The 19,669-nt window shown below is 47.2% G+C and overlaps 2 protein-coding genes across 9 annotated transcripts; both read right to left on the bottom strand.

Moving 5' to 3' along the window:
* Positions 1-3,931: 3,931 nt before the first annotated feature.
* Positions 3,932-8,454, bottom strand: ZC3H10 (zinc finger CCCH-type containing 10). Of its 4 annotated transcripts, none has more exons than XM_082350993.1 (3): positions 8,214-8,454; positions 7,366-7,429; positions 3,932-5,919 (listed from the first exon to the last, which is right to left on the bottom strand). In XM_082350993.1, exon 3 carries the CDS (start codon positions 5,865-5,867, stop codon positions 4,569-4,571), a length of 1,299 nt encoding a protein of 432 aa, XP_082207119.1. In that variant the 5' UTR covers positions 5,868-5,919; positions 7,366-7,429; positions 8,214-8,454; the 3' UTR covers positions 3,932-4,568. The 4 variants fall into 4 exon arrangements, with proteins under 4 accessions (XP_082207119.1, XP_082207118.1, XP_082207116.1 ...); XM_082350992.1 differs by having other exon boundaries at positions 3,932-5,922; positions 8,214-8,452; XM_082350990.1 differs by lacking the exon at positions 8,214-8,454 and adding an exon at positions 7,879-8,203 and having other exon boundaries at positions 3,932-5,922.
* Positions 8,455-8,729: 275 nt separating this feature from the next.
* On the bottom strand, positions 8,730-19,535 carry PA2G4 (proliferation-associated 2G4). Of its 5 annotated transcripts, none has more exons than XM_082351015.1 (18): positions 19,283-19,535; positions 17,355-17,483; positions 16,988-17,093; positions 16,826-16,895; positions 16,486-16,578; positions 14,938-15,001; positions 14,615-14,693; positions 14,384-14,462; positions 14,168-14,301; positions 13,399-13,493; positions 13,146-13,273; positions 12,930-12,983; positions 11,002-12,710; positions 10,169-10,271; positions 9,892-10,042; positions 9,754-9,778; positions 9,349-9,371; positions 8,730-9,073 (listed from the first exon to the last, which is right to left on the bottom strand). In XM_082351015.1, the coding sequence occupies exons 1-13, from the start codon at positions 19,368-19,370 to the stop codon at positions 12,645-12,647; spliced, it is 1,185 nt and encodes a 394-aa protein (XP_082207141.1). In that variant the 5' UTR covers positions 19,371-19,535; the 3' UTR covers positions 8,730-9,073; positions 9,349-9,371; positions 9,754-9,778; positions 9,892-10,042; positions 10,169-10,271; positions 11,002-12,644. The 5 variants fall into 5 exon arrangements, with proteins under 5 accessions (XP_082207141.1, XP_082207143.1, XP_082207144.1 ...); XM_082351017.1 differs by having other exon boundaries at positions 10,169-11,807; positions 12,644-12,710; XM_082351018.1 differs by having other exon boundaries at positions 10,169-11,803; positions 12,644-12,710.
* Positions 19,536-19,669: the final 134 nt, after the last annotated feature.

Here is a 19,669-nt window from a genome sequence, read left to right as displayed (position 1 = left end):
ATCTCCAAGAATTAGTCATCTCTATTTTAAAGAGCAAATTAAAACTAAATTGGCTCCAAGGGGGGTGGGGTCTCAGCTGCAGCCGAAATGATTACATTTTCCAAGAATTCCTGACCCTGAGGAACTGCTAGGACACTAAAATGGGAAATCAAGAGTAATGAGACAATTCTGTTTCTCATTTGCCTGGGTTATAAGGAAGGTTTAAAATACAGTCAGATGTAGAACTAAGTTCTACATCGCACTGTGTAGGTTTAGGAAGGAAAAAATGCAGGGTATATTGATGATGACTCTCGTTACCAGTTAACTGGACTTAGAGGTGTAGTGTTGTCCAGGGACTTAGAAACTGGACTGATCGGAAGCCCAGGAGGGACAGATTGGTCATGATTACCTTCTAATGCGATGTATGTGGGGCTAGTGTTATTCTGTTTGGTTTACAGCTGTTAAATTTTATCTGGCTCTGCAGGGCATAGATTTCATCAGGCTGTGTTTCATCAAAGCTGTTTAACTTATCCCTGCCCAGGTTCCCTCCCTTAATCTTAAATTTTCTCACTTCCCTTTCTCTACTTCTCTGAAACAGTATCTAAACTGCTTCTTTCAGTTTGCAGAACTGTGTAAGGAACAGTTTTCCATCTGCCTCCTATGTTCTCTGTATTCTGAGAGATGAGCAGGTAAAAAAGCTCAAGGAGTTTGGAGGAGGTGAGTGCCCACCAACTTGACGAACCAGAACTATAGCAGGAAAATGGATGAACATCCTCAGAGGGAAACCTCCCTATAAACTGAAATTTGCCAAACACTGGAGTAGGGGAAGGGATCCCTTAGGCTGGGGGATGAAGAGGGTGACCTATGGAAGTTCCTTTTCAAACTTTTCCCCTTTCTCATCCTATCTAGATCATCAGATCCTCCTACTGAAGATGGTGTATGGAGGACAAAAGCTCATCCCCAGGAAGGTCTCTTCCCAGCTGGGGCCCAGGAGCCACAGAATCAGCAGCTGCAAGGCACCGGAACAAGTAAACAAGATGGGTCCCCGCCCATTGACAATTCTGTTGCCGAGGTGCCACCTGGTGGTGATAAGCAGTAAATGGGTAACACGAAAAAGGATGGCCATTTGTTAGAGGAGAGCACTTAGACTTCCTGGTTTTGCAATCTGCATTTATATGTAAACTACAGTTGCCTCCCAGGGTTGGATGTGGTAATCTGGTCCCAGCCTACTCTCCAAGATGGAAGGGGCAACGGGATTTGAGGAAGCTTCCTCTGTATTATTCCTTGTAAGTTACTGGAAAGTAGTGGTCCCATTGCTGGATGGCTATCATTAGAACTTTCTTATGCCAAGTCTGGAGTCAGACTGCCTGAAGAGATTCCTAGTTCCATTCCTTACTAGTTGTGGAGACTTGGGTTGATTACCCTCTTTAAGTCTTTCTCCTCTGCAAAACAAGTATAATAATAATGCCCATTGTGTCAGTGAAATATTGCATGTAAAGTGCCTAGCACAGTACCTTGGTTTATAGTAAGTACTCACATGTTAGCAATTTTTCTAGAACTCTCTGCTTATTTCCTATGCAGCAACACAGGACCTTTTTCTCCATTAGGTAGCCCTTCATATATCTGAAGACATCTATTGGGTCTACCCTCAGTCTTCTCTTGCCAGTTTTTTTCAGATACCCCACTGGTTTGTCAATGGCCCTCTGCAAAAACTATTTAGAAGAACACACAATACTTTAGAACTGGTTCCACTCAGATAGACGTGGTAGAACTACTATATTTACAATGCACAACTATGGTTCTTTTACCCTTATGGAGTTTCTAGAAAGGTGCCTAGAACATAGCAGCCTCTTGATATTTATTAACTGACATATTATGAAGAATAAGATTTTAATTTTTGCAGCCAATTGGAAGTCCCATGTTGTTCTCACATGAATTATTGCTAATATAGATCTCTGCATTTGTTTCTCAGACAGGCTCAAGCAATTTTTAGAGGGAAGGTCGGTCAATCCAAATGGACCCTTTGGATTAATTTAGTCAATACAAGTTACAGACAATTTCCATATTACTTAGTGTTTCCTTGTGTTACTGTTGGTAACTGGGCTTTTCATATTTTTATACAATTAAAAAAAAAAACATAGCCCTTGGGTATATCACTAGAGACTAGAGATTTCTCTAACATCAATGTGCTAATCAACATTTACTAGGCACAAATGTTCAGTTTTGATTCCATCAAACTCTACTATTAACTGACTCATAATTATTCTCTTATCTGCAATGACTTAGCAGGTGAGAAAGAGGAAAGCAGTTCCTGACATCTGGGAACTGGCCTGACACAGCTAGGCTTTGGAATTATTAGGAGCTGACCTGGGCTCACAGGTACTGTTGAACACAAACAATCTCACAAAACACCAATATCAGACAAGAGTACTCAGTGACTGTGATGAAGTGAGGCAAAAAACAAGATCACTTCACAATTTTGTTTAAGCACTAGACAAGGTCAGTGTGCAAACCACAAAACACCAAACATCCCCCTCTCCCAGCTAATGCAGCTTCAGCTTCACTTTAGACTGCCCTTTTTCTAGATAAGATAAAGATACGCAATTATAGAATTTTCCCTGCTCCCCTGACAGCACTCAATTTAGAGTGAAGCTCCACTTCCTTGAACCTTCCCCCAACTCACTTAATGAAGTTCAAGTCCTGTAGGGTCCTTTCTAACACCCTCTTGCAAGACACACCGTGGTTCCAAATGGCATCCTCTCTCCATCACTGCAATGAGCATTAAACCCAACTTGTTCAACTGCAGGTGTATTCCTGGTGGTCTTTGGCTAGAGCACGTTAATAAAGTACATACGACCTCCACAGTTTCCCAAATCTACCTCTTTAGAGATACTTGGCAAAAAAATAATAAAGTTAGCTTGTCAGGGTTTGGCTAGGATTAATTCATGTTGATATCTATGATCACATTTGTCTAAATGCTCATAAACCATCTCTTTTAATAAACCAGAATTGTGCCAGAAAATCAACATTAGGCTTATCAATGTGTGGTTTCTAGAATCCACAAACAATATTTCAGTATTTGCCCATTTTTAGTCATTCGTGCCGCAACCCCCCCCCCACCTTTTTTTTAAATGACTGGCCTTGACCTAGCCCACCATCTCCAACCCCAGGTGTAACCTGAGTGATCAACCAGACAAGAGAGTAAGAGGTAGCAGGAGATATGATGGGGAAAGAACAAACCAGGATCACTCTCTCTACCCCCAAATCCACTGTCCCATAGACTAGACACCTGAGTTGTTTCCCCTCCATCAGCCATGAGGTGAGGAGGAACTGAGGTTTGGCTACTGGGACCCTTGGCCTTACTGACTCTTAATTGGATTTAAAACCTCTGTGGTTCTATGTGGAGGCAGAGGGAAGAAAGGGACGAACCCTGAGGCTTGTGTCCCCAGAAGAACTCTCCTTTCCCCAGCACCTCTTAAGCCTTGAAGGCTTAAGGCACTGGTGACTGAGGAAGGGATGGGGTAGGAGTTACATCAACTGCTGTCAACTCAGAGAGCAACTGCCACCTGCCCTGCTCTGTTTGAATAAGGGAAGGATCTGTTGATACATATCCCATTCCCATTTCCCAGCACATCCACCCTTCTTAGTACCTGCCCCCTAAATGACCCTAGGAGCCCTGGTTACTAAGGCAACCTGGGAATAGTATGTGCAGATAGAAACCAAAACAAATGGGACTATTTTTAAACAAGACTAGGTGGCTCCAATGTTTTTACCTCACAAAGTACCTTCCCCAAAGCCCCATCTGATCTTGTTCTGGGTCCCTACCCTTCTTCACTGGCTTCCATCCATCCTTACTACTATGTGAGAGTGGGGTCTTTATTTCATTTTGGCAGATCTATTTACTGCTCCCATCTTCCACGCAGAATATCTAAGCAAGTTTTCACTGCCTCCATTTGTTAAAAATATATTTTTTTATTTCTTTGGAACATGGTGGGCCCTGCCCTATGGATGTCCAGGCCAAGCCAAGGTAATGAATGCTCCCCTAGTCTTTGGGCTGGAGTACTATGGTCCCCGCCTTCCCATGGGCCCAGGAGCAGTTCCTGTATTGTCCAACTCAGCTAGGCCCCAAATTGTCTGATGGCTTCTATCAGGCCTTCTCTCCTGGCCACCCACTTCCCAATCTTTCCTGGCTTCCCCTCTGGGCAGGGTATTTTTTTCTTCCAAAGCCAGTGCTGGAACCTGTGCCATGCAGAAGAGAGGACAAGACCAACGATGTCCCCCAAATTCCCATCAGAGAACACATAGCCCCTCAGTCAGTCCTTCCTCTGCTGGCTTCAGTCTGCACTCCTATGCAAGCCCCCTCTGTGAGGCTGGAAGGAAGATGGACAAGAGGACCCTCATAAAAGGGAGGTGAGAGAAAACACACCAACCCAACCCCTGCTCAGAAGCAAACTCCTTGTAGTCTCTCTTGTCCTAGTTCATGAGTGAGCCCTTCGGACAGGGCCTGGGAGGGCTAGGCGAGTGGGTAGGTAAGGGCCCCTCGACCCCAGCCCTGGGAGGCTATACCAGGGGAGTGTCCATTAGCCCCATCAGTGTGGCATGGCTGTGATACGCATGCTCTGGGAGGCGATGGGGTAAGTCACCATGGGAGTGGTGGTGTGGCTCATTGTGATTCCTGCCAAGGGCTGGGCCATCGATACAGCCACAGGAGCCACAGATACAGCCACAGGAGCCATGGAAACAGGTGGGGGTGCCATTCCCTGGGCAATTGTTTGAGCCAGAGCAGCCGACAGTGGCGTGATCTCTGGGTTCAAGTGTGGGGGTGGGGGTGGTGGAGCGGCAGGCGGTGCAGCATTAGCTGGGGGAGCAGCTGGAGCTCCCGCAGGGGCCACCAGTTCTTGCTGGGACACGGGGCGAGGCTGTAGAGCCTGGCTGCTGAGAGTAGTGTGAGTCTGGGCGATGCCATGGTTAAAAGTGGTGACAGTGCCCACGGTGGGGGCCAGAGTCTGCTCAGTTGCTGGTGCAGTGGAGCTCAGGGTCATGACCTTGGCCTGATTGCGGAACTGGGCATTTTGTTCCAGCAGTACCTCGTTGGTGGCCAGAAGGTTGCTGACCTGCTTCTTTAGCTCCTCTACCCGCTTCCTGAGCATGGCATTCTCTTCCTCTAGCAGCCTGCACTCCACCCCTCGGGGTGGAGCCAGGCTGTATTCATATGATTCAAAATGGGGGCCATCTGGGGGGCAGCATCCACCTCGCCGGCGCTTGGGGCCTGGCTCATGGTCCTCAAAGCCCCTGTCAGGGAGGTCGTAGATATCATAGAGGTCATGACGTCGTCCTGGGGGAACTGGGCCTGTTGAGCCCCCACCACCAGCACCTCCTCCACCCCGGGCATCAAACTCAAAATCCCGCTGCAGGTGACGGAACTTGCACTTGGCGCCTCTCTGGCAATCACCCTTGAGAAAGTCACGGCAGATAGGGACCTCCTCCTTCCCATTTGGTAGGTCAGCTGGTGAAAGGCCCAGGCCGGCTGCCACTTTCTGCCTCAGCCGAGGGGGAAGCTCTCCTGTCTTTTTATAGCCATCCTCATCCTCCTTGGAGCCATGGATGAATCGGCAGTTTGGGCGGCTACACTCCTTGTTCTGGAAGTCATGGCAGAAGATGAACTCATTTTTGCTCACCCCCAAGTTGGACACCTCACTCATGTCCGGATGGCGATAGCGGCAACGCTTGCCTCGCTTGCACACATTCCTCAGGAAGTCTCTACAGATAGCATCTGAGCTGGCCCCGCCACTGCCTGCCCCTGTCCCACTGGCCTCCTCGCTGCCACCGCCTCCAGGGCCTCCACCGCTGCTCCCAGTGCCGTTGGCATAGCTGTCCCGGTCAGGCATCCTGGTCCCCCCCAACTCAGGGCTTTCTTCCTTTTCTTGCCACCCTTGGTGACTGCTAGGAAAGAGGAGAGCTGTGTCAAACAGGAGTCCTCCAGAGGGGCCAAACTCTTGCTGACTATATGGCAGGCAGTCCAGCAAGAGGCAGGCCAGAGGCACAATGGCTCTGGAGATGGAGAATCTAACGGATGAGAATTCTGCCTGGACTGGCTGGCTTGTCAGAAGTCCTGCCCAGGCCCTGTGCACCCGGTCTAGGTCAGCATGATTCACACTTGCCTGCCTGTCGGAGGGAGGGAGCTGGGGTGAAGCTACCTCATCTCACTAACGATGATACGCCAAGGAAGGAGCAGGGAGAGAACAGTGTTGGATTTTATTTCCCCTTCTGAACTACCTTATTAAAGTTGTGGAATCAAAATTAAAACTGCTGTTGGTGTCTGATTAGGCTAAGAGGAGACTGGGAACAGTGGCTAAGATAAGCTGGTGAGCTACTAAGGGCTGTGGAAAATGGAGCACTGGTGACATTACTTCCCTGACCCCCTCTTCCATGGGATCTCAGGTGAGGACTCTGTGAAGTATCAGATCTCTAGACCCCAGGAAATCCTGAGTAAAAAGACTGGTATCACCAGCTTGAGAGCAATACCTAAACCTGTCATTTTTTGGTATTCTCTCCCGGATTACCACTATTGTCAACTCTAGGGTGGTCAGCCCCCTCCCCCTCCATTTCAGGGGAAGAGTTCTACAGCTGGAATCTCTACTTATAGACCTCAAAAGGACAAAACCATTTGTGGCAAGATCAAGGCAATAGGAAGGAGTTACTTTCACAGGAACAAGTGATCTTTCTTTCCCCATTCTATACCCCTCCTACCCCTCCATGGGAAGATCCCACTGACATCAAACCACACCATTCCTCGCCCTATAAAGATACTCTTTACTTACAGACTCTATAAAAGCTTTTAAAATCTCCTCTTTCCCCAAAGAGCTCAAGAACGTCAGTCCACTGCCCTGGTTCTAGCACTCTCCTCTCCCCACCGCCAACAAGACTAGGAGTCCCTGCTACCACGTGTCTGACCTCCTAAGCCTTTCCAGGCTCCCCCTGCTGTTCATATAGGAAAACTTCATATTGTTTCCCCTTGAGTATAAGGGAATCTTTCCAATTTCTTTGGCCTTGACGGCCCCCAACCACCCGGTCCATTGCCTTGACTTTGTCTTCAAGGCAAAATGAACCCTAAAATGAACCGACTAGGTCACAGGCCAGAGTTGCAAGAAAATCTGTAAAAGAGGGGTCATCTTCCTCCAAAGGGAGGTAGTCTCAGAAAGACAGAAACAATCAAGGAAAAAAGAGTGGGAAAAGAGAAGACACAAATTTTCAATAAAAGGGAAATGACCTGGTGAAAAATAAATGGCATCTATCCAAGCCTGACCCGTGTTACAAGTCCCACCAGAAGCTGATAATCAGATCTGATATTCCTCCCCACCCAACTTTCCCAGGATTGTTTGATACCTGAGGTAGCTCAGGTGAAGTCCGGGGCTCCTGTGGGTCTCCACCTCCACATCACTGCTGGGTTCTGAACAGGAGAAAAACAGAGACTTGGGTGTGAGAAGGGGTAAGAATGGAGAACTACGGGGTGGTTGTTATAAGAATGAAGTCTGACAAAATGGCAAGAGCTCTGGGCACGTCAAGATTTCCTTAGGATTCAAATTGAACTTCCCCTGTCAAAGGGAGAAGCCGCCAGTAAGAAGAGAGTAGTAAGGAACAGAACTAATTTGGAGAGCCTAGGAGGACGGGTTGGAAAACCAGCCCTGAGTGAACAAAGGGTGAGGGGCACCCTGTCTCAAGGTGAAGGAGGATGTGGGGATCAAAGCCCGGCCTAGGGTTGGGGTTAGGAACTCCGAACAGGGAGCCGTGCAAGGGCAGCGACTGACAGCGCAATGGGATGGCGGATTAGACTTGAGAGCGGTGATTGTGACGCTTCGCAACACCCCAGAGTTTGCGAAAAAAGTCCTAGGAGTTTACCGCAGCATGTCTCTAGCCTGGCAGGTTCTGTGCAGTGCCGCCGGAGCTCAGCCGGGGACCAGGTGAACAGGACACTAAAGGGAGCACTTAGTGAAGCGAGGAAGGGGACTCCGGGTGACATCAAGCAGAGGGGATGGGCAGGGCTGTGACGTCACGGAGCTGGCGTTTGCTCGCGAAGCGGGGTCAGTCAGAAAAGGGATTCGGCCCTGATACGTGAGGAAGAGCCAAGTCGGTCCTGGGGGGCCTTGTGTAGCCCGGCCGAGCCCAGCCGCTGGGCCGGCCCCGACTCCTCCCCTCCGGGCGCGGCCTCCACCTAAGTCTCCCGCCTCCCTCACCTGCTGCCGCCGCCGTAGTTGCTGCTGCCGCCTGCCGGTCCTCTAGCTTCGACAAAGAGCCGCCTATCCTATCGCCCTTCCGCTTCCTGCGGAAGAAATGACACTCTAGCCACCAGACCCGGAACCACACTCTATGGTGTGTGAAGTACTTGCGCGACAAGCCGCAGGAAGTTCCCAGCAAGCTTTGCGTGTCACCATGGCAACCCGACCCAACAGCAAAGAGTCCCCAAAGCGAGACTTTGTAATGCAGGCCTAGACAAGGGAGGAGGGGAACCACTTTTTGCCCCTATGCCCGCGAGATCAACTTGAAAACTGTCCCTGGCGTGTGTAACACCCTTTCCAGCAAGTAAGGGCCACCCAATGCTCCAGCAGCTCCGAGGGCCGGAACCCCCACACCCGACTTGCAGCCTAAGTAGCTTGCTTGACTTCCTCTACATCACGGGGTAGAGAGGTCGACTGTACTGGTACAGAATCCCCAGCCAATGGAACCATAAAAACCACATAACACACAAGACGAATTTTTTTCTTCAGCTAAGACAGCAAAAGAGATGATTTATTGTTACACGTTACATTCAGCCACAACTGAGAACTAGTCCAGTATGTCAAAGGTCCAGGGCAAAGGACCAAAAGGGACCGTTTTGATACGAGTAAGGTGGGTCTCTCAAAGGCGGTCGAGGCGATCAGAATGGCCATCGATGTTCCAGATCCACTGAGACAAGTTCTAGACAGTAGGCAAGCAGTCCAACAATTTGTACCAGCGTCCCTGTCCTCTGCCTTCCCTTGTTTCTGCTCCTGTGGCTTCCATGGGTGTACAAGTTTACTTGGACCTCTGCCTCATCTTTCTTCTTTTGCGCTTCAGCCTGAAAACCAGACATAAGAATACACCTCCTGCCCACAAACCCGAGTTCAGTCTTTCCCTCCCATTTTACATCTAGACACAATACAAGGGACGGGTAAAATCAACGAACAATACGATGCTACCGTCTTGTGTCCCAACTCCTGGCTTTGGCCAGTCAATGCTCATAACGTTTTTCACCTAAAGTTGTTTTAGATTTCTAAACCAAATGTTCCTCCCAAGTTTTATCCAAGGCGCGCTCCACTTCCCCCCTCCTGTACTGGAAACTTATCAGCATACCTGCGCATTCGCTTCTTCCTCCACTGGCAACCGATCATAACCAGAGGCAGAGAATAAAACAAGGTATCATTAGTTTTAGTAACAAGTTTAGGCAGGGATATGAAGAGCACTATATGAGTAACCACATCAACAATTTGGACTCCCACCCGGATCCCAGACGTAAAACCCCGAAGCCCGCATGCGCTCTTCTACTCCCGCCCTCTCTCGCACTCCCAGCCTCTCTCACCACAGCACTTACCCACCACTTCCTTTGCTTCTCCCCAAACTATCCTTCCTCTCCCAACATCTCTTGGGCACCCTTGAGAACCCAGCGATCCCGGAACGATGGCGGACTTCCCTTGCCAAGGTCTACCCCAACAATCGCCAATTCTTAACAGCCTCAGCTCACTGCCAGGGACTGCTTACCTTCGCTCTCATGGCGCGGAGGTTTCTACGGGGAAAGAAAAAAAGTCTGCAGTTAGTTTGCTATAACGATGGTAAGTGCAGAGATCAGATGTTAATGGATTGTACTCGGAATCCGAACACAGCAACTCAGACACTCACCTCCGAAGATGGCGCTAAGGCCGAGAGAGGGGTAGAGGCCCGCCTACGGATATTTAATGGAACGCTCATTGCCGTCATTTCCGCTGTCTCGCCCTGCCCCTAGGGGCGGGGCTGCCCGAGGGGAGTAACAATAGCTTTCGGCCTTAGGTACCTGAGACGTGATTGAATTAGGAAAGTTCTGTTGGAAAACACTATTTTGAGTTTGAGTTATAAAATTCCCCTTCCCCCAGTTTTATTATGAGGATACTGTATTCTTTAAATATGAGCACATACTTACAATAAGAGACCTAGAGGTGCAAACGAGCAAAGGACAGCTACTTCCGCCTTCCCTCTCATTGCTTCATGGGAGTTGCAGTTGCCTGGCGATAGCCTCCATTTTACTATGGATAGGTGCAGATTGAACAAAAACTCCTGATTTGTTTTACTGGTTTACCTTATTTTCTAAACTAAATTGCTGCAGGGAGATTCGATCTTGGAACTTAGAAAGGTCCTAAGATTTCAGAACATTGAAAGGATGTAAAGTGAGGAGTTGAGAAAGCTGTCATACTACAGAGAACTTTGTCACTATCGAAGATAAACTCTTTTCCTAGCCAAGTCCGGTCTTTCTCTACAATGCATGAGGCAGAATGTCACTATATTCCTGGCCACGATGCATCTTGTTCAGAAACTTAAGTGATTCTCCTTCTGCATAGGGCGAAGATCAAATCAATGGATAGAGGGGAAGCAAGATGAGCTACACATTTCTTTAGGGCAAGAATGGTATTTGGTGGCAAGACAACTTCCCAGTCTCACGGTATGGTTAGGTCAGAAGTACCCGGAAAAGACACCCAAATATTTGGCTACAGTTATGAAGTATGAAAGAGAACCCTTCATCATACAGACTTCACCTTATTCACTGTAAGATACAGTACAGCTTGTTATAATCCCTTTTTTATTGGTTTCCCTTTATAAAATTTCACCTTTTTTAGCTCTGGAAAAACAAGGTTTCTAAATTTAGGGCCCTTATTCCAAGTGCTTAAGCAGTTCTAGTACTGTCACCAGCAGAAGGTAATGTGTTTGAAAACAAAAAACCCTAGGATTATTTTTATATCAAATCCACTGGGATCTCACCTGTTGATTGCCCATTGTCTATAAGTTCTCATGAAGGGATGTGTTCAGTTTCGTTCAGCATAGTATCTTCAGGTCAGCAATGCCTCATATGTAAGATGCTCTAATACAAATTACCCATCCAATCTCAGGCTGGCGCTGAAAAATTGCATAACACTAAATGCATTCTTCCTTGCTTCCTAAATCAAGATAATCACTTGCATACAGTGTTCTTATTTTTTGCAGTAAACATTAATGTCCTGAACAGTGTCAGCAGCAAGGTGTATGTTTTTAACTTCAGAAAACTAAATCACAAACTCCCATAGAAAAGGTACTCTTTTCAGAGAACCCAGGATTTATGTCTCCCCAACCCAAGGTATTCCTTGTTTTAGAAAGGTAAAATATGGCTATAGAAAACTGGTTCCAGGGACTTCCCTGGCAGTCCAGTGGTTAAGATTCCACATGGGTTCAATCCCTGGTCCGGGAACTAAGATTCTGCATGCCAAAAAAAACAAAACAAAACACAACAAAACAGGTTCCAAATGATCATCACTTCAACTCACACTCTCCCTCCGCCATCAATTAAGAGCAGCAAACAAAGACACATGATTATGAGCAAATCCAAATTTATTTTAATGCCATGTCATTTTCAATATGTTTAAAAACCTTGTAAGTTAGCGGGAGCCCTAGTTCCCTGGGACAGCATGCCAGAGGTACTGAAATTCGTCACCTTTCTCTCCAAACCCCTAGCAATTCATCCAAGTCCACAGCTTCAGAAAGCCAGGAGTTTTGTCTCTTCAATCAGTCTGCTCCTCTGGTTCCAGGTCTTTCTTTCAAGAAAGGGAGGTCAAAATATTTCAAACAGGGAACAAAACCACAGTGGAGCTTCCAACTCAGGTTTCTAAGATAGAGCAAGGGAAGAATCCCACTGACTCCAAAGAAATGGACATGGTTGAGATGGATTACTTCTTTACAGCCTTGTGGAGGGGGAAAAAAATGTCCTGCAGAACAAAATGGACTACAAAGATTTACAAATGAGGATCCATTTGATAGATGAGAATCCCTTGGTAAACGCAGGCTCCAGCTCCTAAAAATGGGAGGGGCCTGACTAGACAGCCTGGATCATAAAAGGAATCTGCCACATGTGAAGAAAAACAGTCTGAAGAATAGCTCCTCTATTTTGAGGCCTGATAAAATACTTGGGGAGAGTGGGAAAAGAGAGAGGAACAAGCCCCAACAGATGGGAAAATGCTGACACTGGAGTGGTATAAAAAAATTTCAGCTGAGTTTTTAGTGGTGGTGGCTACTTTAGCCTCTTCCCCGTTCTGTTGTAGGGTCATAAACCTTGACCAAGCAGAGAATAGTAGAAAAAGGCTAGAAAGAGGGGCTTGAAGACGATGGATTTTGACTCCTGATTTTATTATTCAATTTCTCTTTTCTATTTAAAGTAGTCTTCGATGGCTGGGAAGCCTGGCCTCCCAAGACCAGAGTCAGTTGGAGCTGGTTGTTGTTGGAAGGGGGCTGGGTTGGGGGACTGGGATGAGGACAGGGAGACCCCGCTCTGCTGGTGGTCCTGGGTGGAGAAGACGAACTGCACTTCACAGAGCCTGGGGTGTGGTGGGAAGGGGATGAGGCAGGAGTGGCAAGCTGGGGGGATGGGACCCACCTCAGTCCCCAGCTTCATTTTCTTCTAAAGTTTCCCCACTGGTGGCATTCTCTGCAGTCTTAGAGGCCTACATTCATGGAAAGGAGAGGGAGAAGACATGTCAGTTTCCAACAACTTAGGGTAGTGTCTGGGGGACCAAGGACAAAAATATCCTAATTCTCTAGGTCAGGGCTGAGATGGGGAGAAATAAGGACATACAGAAATCTATACAACCACCATGACCCAGGAAGGTGGAATAAAGAGGGATCAAGTTCACCCTGCCAGAGAGGGATGATTGTTAACGAACCTTCTTTTTTTTCTTTTTCTGGGTTTTCCGACTTGCCGAACTCTGGAGGAGGGCCTGGAACATATAGAAGGAAGAAGGAAAACAAATTTTGAGGAATGTGGAGCAAACACCAAGTGCTACTCTCAGCACTGTAGCTCTCTTCAGGACTTTCCCATCACTTATTCCTCACTCCCAAGACAAGTGCCACGTGCCTGCCCCTTTCCATCCCACACTAACCTTGAGCTCTGCATCCTGGACCTCCATCTCAGACTTATAAAGGTCAGGCTCAAAGGGACCACTGGTTATCCGCATGGGGCCATTGGGCATAAGCAAAACTGTAAATTTAAACTGGGCAACAAATTCACCTATGAGAGAAACAAAGTATTTTGATAAAATGTTCCCTTGTCATCCATCCTCTTTTCTGTGAGCTATAGGGAGGAGGGGACCATAATCAGGGGCTCCAAAGTACAACTCTCTTCTTAGAACTCACCCTCCTTCTCATAGAGAACATTAAATGGTTGTAGCAGTTCGTGTTTGGCGCACTCCACCACACCCATGCGGGCCTTCTTCTCATCTTCAAATGCTCTGGGGAGAGAGAGACAAATTCAGGTATCCTTATCTCCTTATCATGTCTTACCATTTTGCTCATGTTTTTAAATAACTCCTACCCTCAGGCAGAAATCACGCATAGGATTGCTTTTTTACACTACCTTCTATGAGAGGGAGATGGCGAGAGGGAGAGAAGGCGAGAGGGAGAGAAGGCATGCACGCAGGCTGGAGCTACAAGTCTAGGCAGGAGAGGAGAGAGAGGGAGGGAAAGGTGGGGGAAGGAAGAGTGCCCCTGGGGGCTTCCCTGGTGGCGCAGTGGTTAAGAATCCGCCTGCCAATGCAGGGGACACGGGTTCGAGCCCTGGTCCGGGAAGATCCCACATGCCGCGGAGCAACTAAGCCCGTGCGCCACAACTACTGAGCCTGCGCTCTAGAGCCTGCGAGCCACAACTACTGAAGCCCGCGCGCCTAGAGCCCGTGCTCTGCAACAAGAGAAGCCACCGCAATGAGAAGCCCGTGCACCACAACGAAGAGTAGCCCCCGCTCTCTGCAACTAGAGAAAGCACGCACGCAAGGAAGACCCAACGCAGCCAAAAATAAATAAATTAAATAAATAAATTAAAAAAAAAAAAAAAAAAAGAGTGCTTCTGGGTGTGTGGTATATGGGTCCGAATGGTTCCAAGCCCTTTCCTTGCTAAGTGCAGTAGTACCTTAAAGTAAAGGGCATGGCATCAAAACGCCTTTCAACCTCACTGAAGAAGGCACGAGAAGTTTTCATTTTCAGGCCATACTGCTTAGAAGGGTCTCTTTTGTAAATGGTGGTTCTCTGTCCTGCATCCTTGGCCTAAAAAAGATCACATTTTGGTCTGGTGCTCTTGGAACACACCCTCAGCCGCCCCCCCTGCTAGCTCTGTTACATTCCTCACCTTGCCCTCTCCTGAGCTGACGAGAACATCCACAGCATATACTTCATGTACCTCAAATTCAACTTTCTCATGGTCCTTCCTAAAAGGAACAGAAAGGAAACCATAAAGAGCAATAAGTAGTTCCTGGAGTTTAGAGTAGAAAGTAGATAAGATTAGCCTGGAATATGGAAGGATAAGTTCATGACTAGTCTGGTATGACAGAAGGTACAGGGTGGGATACAGGGCACCTACTTCTGCTGGTCTGTGGGATTCTGGATAATGGTTTTCTCTCCATCGATGACATGCTGCTTCAATTGGTGTGACAGCATACCTGCAGATAGGACAAAGTCTATGGTACCACTCACCTAGAATCCCAAAAGGTTTTCAACCCACCCACCCAAGTAGAATCATGGAGCAGACAATGAGAGCAAAGTGCCTGGCTATGGAAACACAGAGCACTGAGGTTTTTGGCTTGGATTATGTCAGAGCCAAGATGGATCCTCAAAGGAGCAAAAGTCTTAATTCTGCAAAACCACTCATACTTAGACCCCCAACCCTACTATCTGAGGTCTCACCTTCTATTGGTGTGCAATTAAATGAGTGGGCAACTTTGTTCCAGGCTTCTGTCACTTGTGTGTTCTAGAAGTACAAGATCAAATAAAAGATAAGATACAGGGACTAGGGAGTTGTCTACTATGAGAACAAGAAGCATAAAAGAACTGAGGAAAAAAAAAAAGAACTGAGAGATCTAATATCCTCAAGCAAGTGCAATGATTCTCATTGGTTTTTCATTTCATAGGCCCTATCATCCCTACAACCTAGAAATTACATTTGCATACCATTTTACAAAGCACTTTCACGAAGATGGTCTACTTAGATAACGATTCTGTAAGGTGGATAGTGCAGATCTACATCCCAATCTAGAGGAGGAAACTGAGGCTCAGGAAGGTTACATGATTTGCCCAGGGTTAAACCAGTTAACCAAAAGAACGTGGTATAAACCCAGGTTTTCTGACCATAGTGTTTAGTCCATTATACCTGGAATTCTAACCTGTTGAAAGGGTATAGAAACTTTTATTTTTCACTTCTTACCTCTTTCAAACATGATCTGATCCTCACCTAAACTACAGTTCTTAAGAAAAAAAGGAAAGTGAATTACCAATCACGCTATTATTAAACTGTGCCACATACTGTGATAATCACTTTACATGGATGATCTCGATCTTCACAGCCATGTGATAATAAGGCACAATTTAATTTTTCCCACTTTACAGATGAGGAAATTTGAACTTGAAGTTATTTAAAATCAGTAGGGGGTGGCAACAGGGTGAGAATCCAGAAAGTCTAATGTCATAGCTAGACAATAGCCACTATATTAACAGTACCTTCCAGTGAAAAGACACAATAGTAAGTACATAAATACTAAAAATAATTAATGTGCAAAATAATAATAGCTGACACAAGGGCTTACTATGTGCCAAGTACTGTTCAAAATACTTTATGGTAGCTCTATGAAGTAGGTACCGCTGTAAGAAACCTACACAGAGCTTTAAGTAAAAATGATGCAATTAAGTAACAATGGGGACAAACTGATGAAAAGTGTAAAGAAGACAGCACAGAAAAAAAGAGGATGCTTTAAGTATTGAACAGGTCTCTGAAATCTAAGTGTTCGAGAAAAATCTCCACTAATAGTCTAACACACTAAATTGTATTAATTCATGAGCAGTTTATGATCCCTGGGCTTCCTAATATTGTCTTGCAAGGGGCTTTGGCCTCTTTGTCACCAATTTACTGGTACTATTAAGATTTTTGTTTTATAAGCTTTTAAAATTGAGTTTTAAAACTGTGGTATCTGTGTTTTATTTGTAAGCTATCTATCTCAAATTATTTTGGGGAAAGATGCACATCCAAAACATGAAAAAGGATCTCTATAGGCTCCACGAGAAAGGGACCACATATCCCCTTACACCTAGCATGATACCACCTAAGGTAGGCACTCAGATTTAACTGCTCTTTGGTATTACTCTTTAATTCCTGCCTCTTCTCTTCCAGCACAGAATAGCTGTAGATGCCTAATGTATCTTTGGCTCTATCAAGCTTTGGAGTTGGACTCAACAGCTTACCTGGTTTCCAGGTTTGACCAGGCGTAGGGCAGCTTCAGCACAAAGGTGAGCTGCCTTAATGACATCTGCTTTCCGCCCTGTTACTTGGGTCCCCTGTAGATAAGGAAATGCAGTGAGTGCCTTCCTGGAAAGCTCTTTAACTCAGCAGGTCTTTCAGTTAATATCTGTTTGCGTCCATTATGCAGCCAGTGGTGAGGAGAGAAAACACCCTTTCCCCTTTCATTTCTCTAGATACTCTCTCAAAACTTGCGTGGTGGTGGGGCTGGGGATAAGAAGCGAGCAGCAGCACGCCCTCCCCCACTCCCCACCGGCTGAACAGAGTTCAAAGTGGTCCACCTACCAGAGCTACATCAACCACAAAAGTGTGAGCCACATTAGCGATGAAGCCATCCACATGGACCCCAAGGTCGCTGAAAGGCAAGAGCAGAGTACAGCATTAGCAACTGGCACTACTGTGAATGCTTAGGAAAAAGACAAGTGCTCTAAAATAGTTTAAGCTTACATTTTTACCAAGTCACCTTCCTTGAGAATATAGTCCTGGTCGCTCTTCAAAGGGGAGAAGTGACATACACAGTTATTTACTGAAATGCTGGTGGGAAAGGCAATACCTGTAAAGAGACAATCAGCCTTACTGCCTTGCTCACTCTCTTGGAGCCCTGTTGCCCCTCAGAAAGATGAGTGGATTTTCTTCAGGGTCTTGCTTAAGTTTGATCAGTTTGGATTGGGTGGGAAACTACTTGAATCCCCCTTGCCATTCCAAATTTCCAAATATCTCAACGAGTGCTAGGGTAGGGGTTGCATCATTACAATAAAATAAACAGGACTGAATAAGGGTCAAACTTAGGAAATTCATGGGGGATTGTTTTTACCTTTCTTCATTTCTTTTTCTTTTTTGAAAATCTTCCCTGTCTCTTCCATTATCATGGCATCACCTTTCTCACACAGGCTCAGTACCGACACACCTGAACAGGATGCTTCCACCAAAGACCGAAGTACCCCTGGGAACAGAACCCCGTATCAGTCCTGCATGTGTTGTCTAAGTTACCGTCCAAGAAACACCTAGAAGTTGGACTTAGAGTTTCTAATATTCCCTAGTGCCATTGCTCAAAGGATGAAAGAGGGAATAAGTTTTGTCTCTTGCAATGTACCTCCCTATAATCTCTAAATCTCTACCTTCCTTTCCTGAAATAAAAAAGCCAACACTCCCTTTCCTCCCTTATATAGTGTGACAACTGGGTATGCACCATCTGTCTCCTTAGGCAAGGGAGACTTTCCAAAGATGATATGGTGGTGTGGTAGGACAGGATTATGAACTTCAAGGGGGTTCTCACCAAGGTATCCAACATACATGCAAAGCAGACTGGAGGAAATTTGTCGGCGTCAGGGACAACAGAGAGGTAGACATACAATTGCTGACTCCAAGCTGATGCATTGTTAAATGCTACCTTCTTCCCTTCCCAGACACCCCAATTAGATGTTAGTAATCCCAATTTATGTAGACTTATTTCTTCAAATAACAAGTCAAGGAGACTTAAACTAAGGTCCCTGGGCTTCAGCAAGCTCTGCTCTTAGCAGATTTCAAAGAGGTATGTGACCCAAAAGAGTTTCAAACTGGTATCTGGAATCACAAGTGCCTCAGAAGTTATAAACTGCAAGAGGGAAAAAATTTTTTTTCTGATTCAAACCACTACATGTCAATTATGTTATAAAGCATTGTTTTGTTCACCGGATACCCTCTCCATGGCCCATCCTGGACTTCAGATTTGATTTTTGTGATCAAGTTTTGGTGATTCTTTGGAAGTCTGAAAACTCAGGTTTTCAGCCATAGGATCAAAGGCATCCTAAATGCCTACCTTTACTGTCAAAACCATTTAAAAGCCCAAAGACAAGCACTTTCTGTCCCCCTAACTGGGTTTTAAATTGGAAAGAGAGAAGACAGAAAGTGAGACATCTGTCCAGAGTGGCAGGCAGCTGCCACTGAGTAAGTGGCAGCTGAGTAAGTCAGAGCACAGTCCTAATATTCTAACATCAGTCCCCCCCTTTAACAGTACTATTCACAGGTTTGCCTAGTTGGGGTGAGAAGGACCTCAAAACACTCCTAAAGTTGTGAAACCCTTGAGAACAATCAAATTTGACGACTAACTAAAGCCATCTGCGCAGATTGAGGGTAGTGATGAATAACTTTGAGAACAGTGAGATACATCTCCAAGAGTTATGGGTGCCCTCCAACGGTCCCTGAGCTGGCCCAAGAGTAGAAGGCGGCCCCCACCAAGGAAGGAGCTGAAGTAAAGAACGAAAAACTACAACAAAGCACGTGGTAGGGAAGCTGGTGTCAGGGACCACAGCGGAGGGAGCCGGCGATCCGCAGGGGACCTGGCAACACGTGCCGGCTAGGCTCCTGACGGCGGAGAGCCGCGACAAAATAGAGGGGCGCTTCCTTTTCGAGGTGGCTTCGCTGCTGCCAAAATCAGAGACAGAGATCCGGACTGAAGGGTGAGGAGCAGGAGATACGCCTCGCCTCCTTACCAACCGCCTAGGGTTGGAGCCGGCCGAAGGCCCAGCTCTCCGCCCCTCCCGGCCGCCTGCATCTCGAGACTCCAGCCCAGGCCTAGCCTCTCAGGTCCCAGGCGTGACACGGAGCCTCCCCACCACGCCACCTCCAGCAGACCTGCGCGGGGCCCTCACTAGCCCACACTGTATGACCCCACCGCTCCAGGCCCTCGGGGGCCAGCCCAACACCGTCCCCCTTGCCTCTCCCTCCCAGCCTCGATCTCCGGACCCCTGAGGCCGCACTCACGGTTGGCAATGTCGCCCCCCATCTTATACTTGGTCACGACCAGGTCCTCGGCGATAGTTTGCTCCTGCTGCTCGTCCTCGCCCGACATCTTCCCACCACCACCACTGCAGCTTCGTTTCTCCTGAACCGCCGCCTCTGTCGCCCTTCCCAGCCACAGGCTGTAGCCACAGTCCCTTCGATCCGCGAGGAGAGCGCGAGCAAAAGCGCGAGCAAGCTAAGGAGCGGAGGGCGGGCGAGAGCGAGAAACTGCGAGCGCGCGGGCTGAGGTGCAGGGCACGCTGGGACAACGAGTCCCTCCTACCGCCAGCCTCTAGCCCCCCTCGCGGGCTATCAAACTACCATTCCCAGCCTGCCTTTCGCATCCCTAAGCCAGGCCCTGGGCCCTTG

Source organism: Balaenoptera borealis (assembly GCF_965194805.1).
Source record: "Balaenoptera borealis genome assembly, chromosome: 13".
Lineage (NCBI taxonomy): Eukaryota > Metazoa > Chordata > Mammalia > Artiodactyla > Balaenopteridae > Balaenoptera > Balaenoptera borealis.
This window is presented reverse-complemented; position numbering and strand designations above follow the sequence as displayed.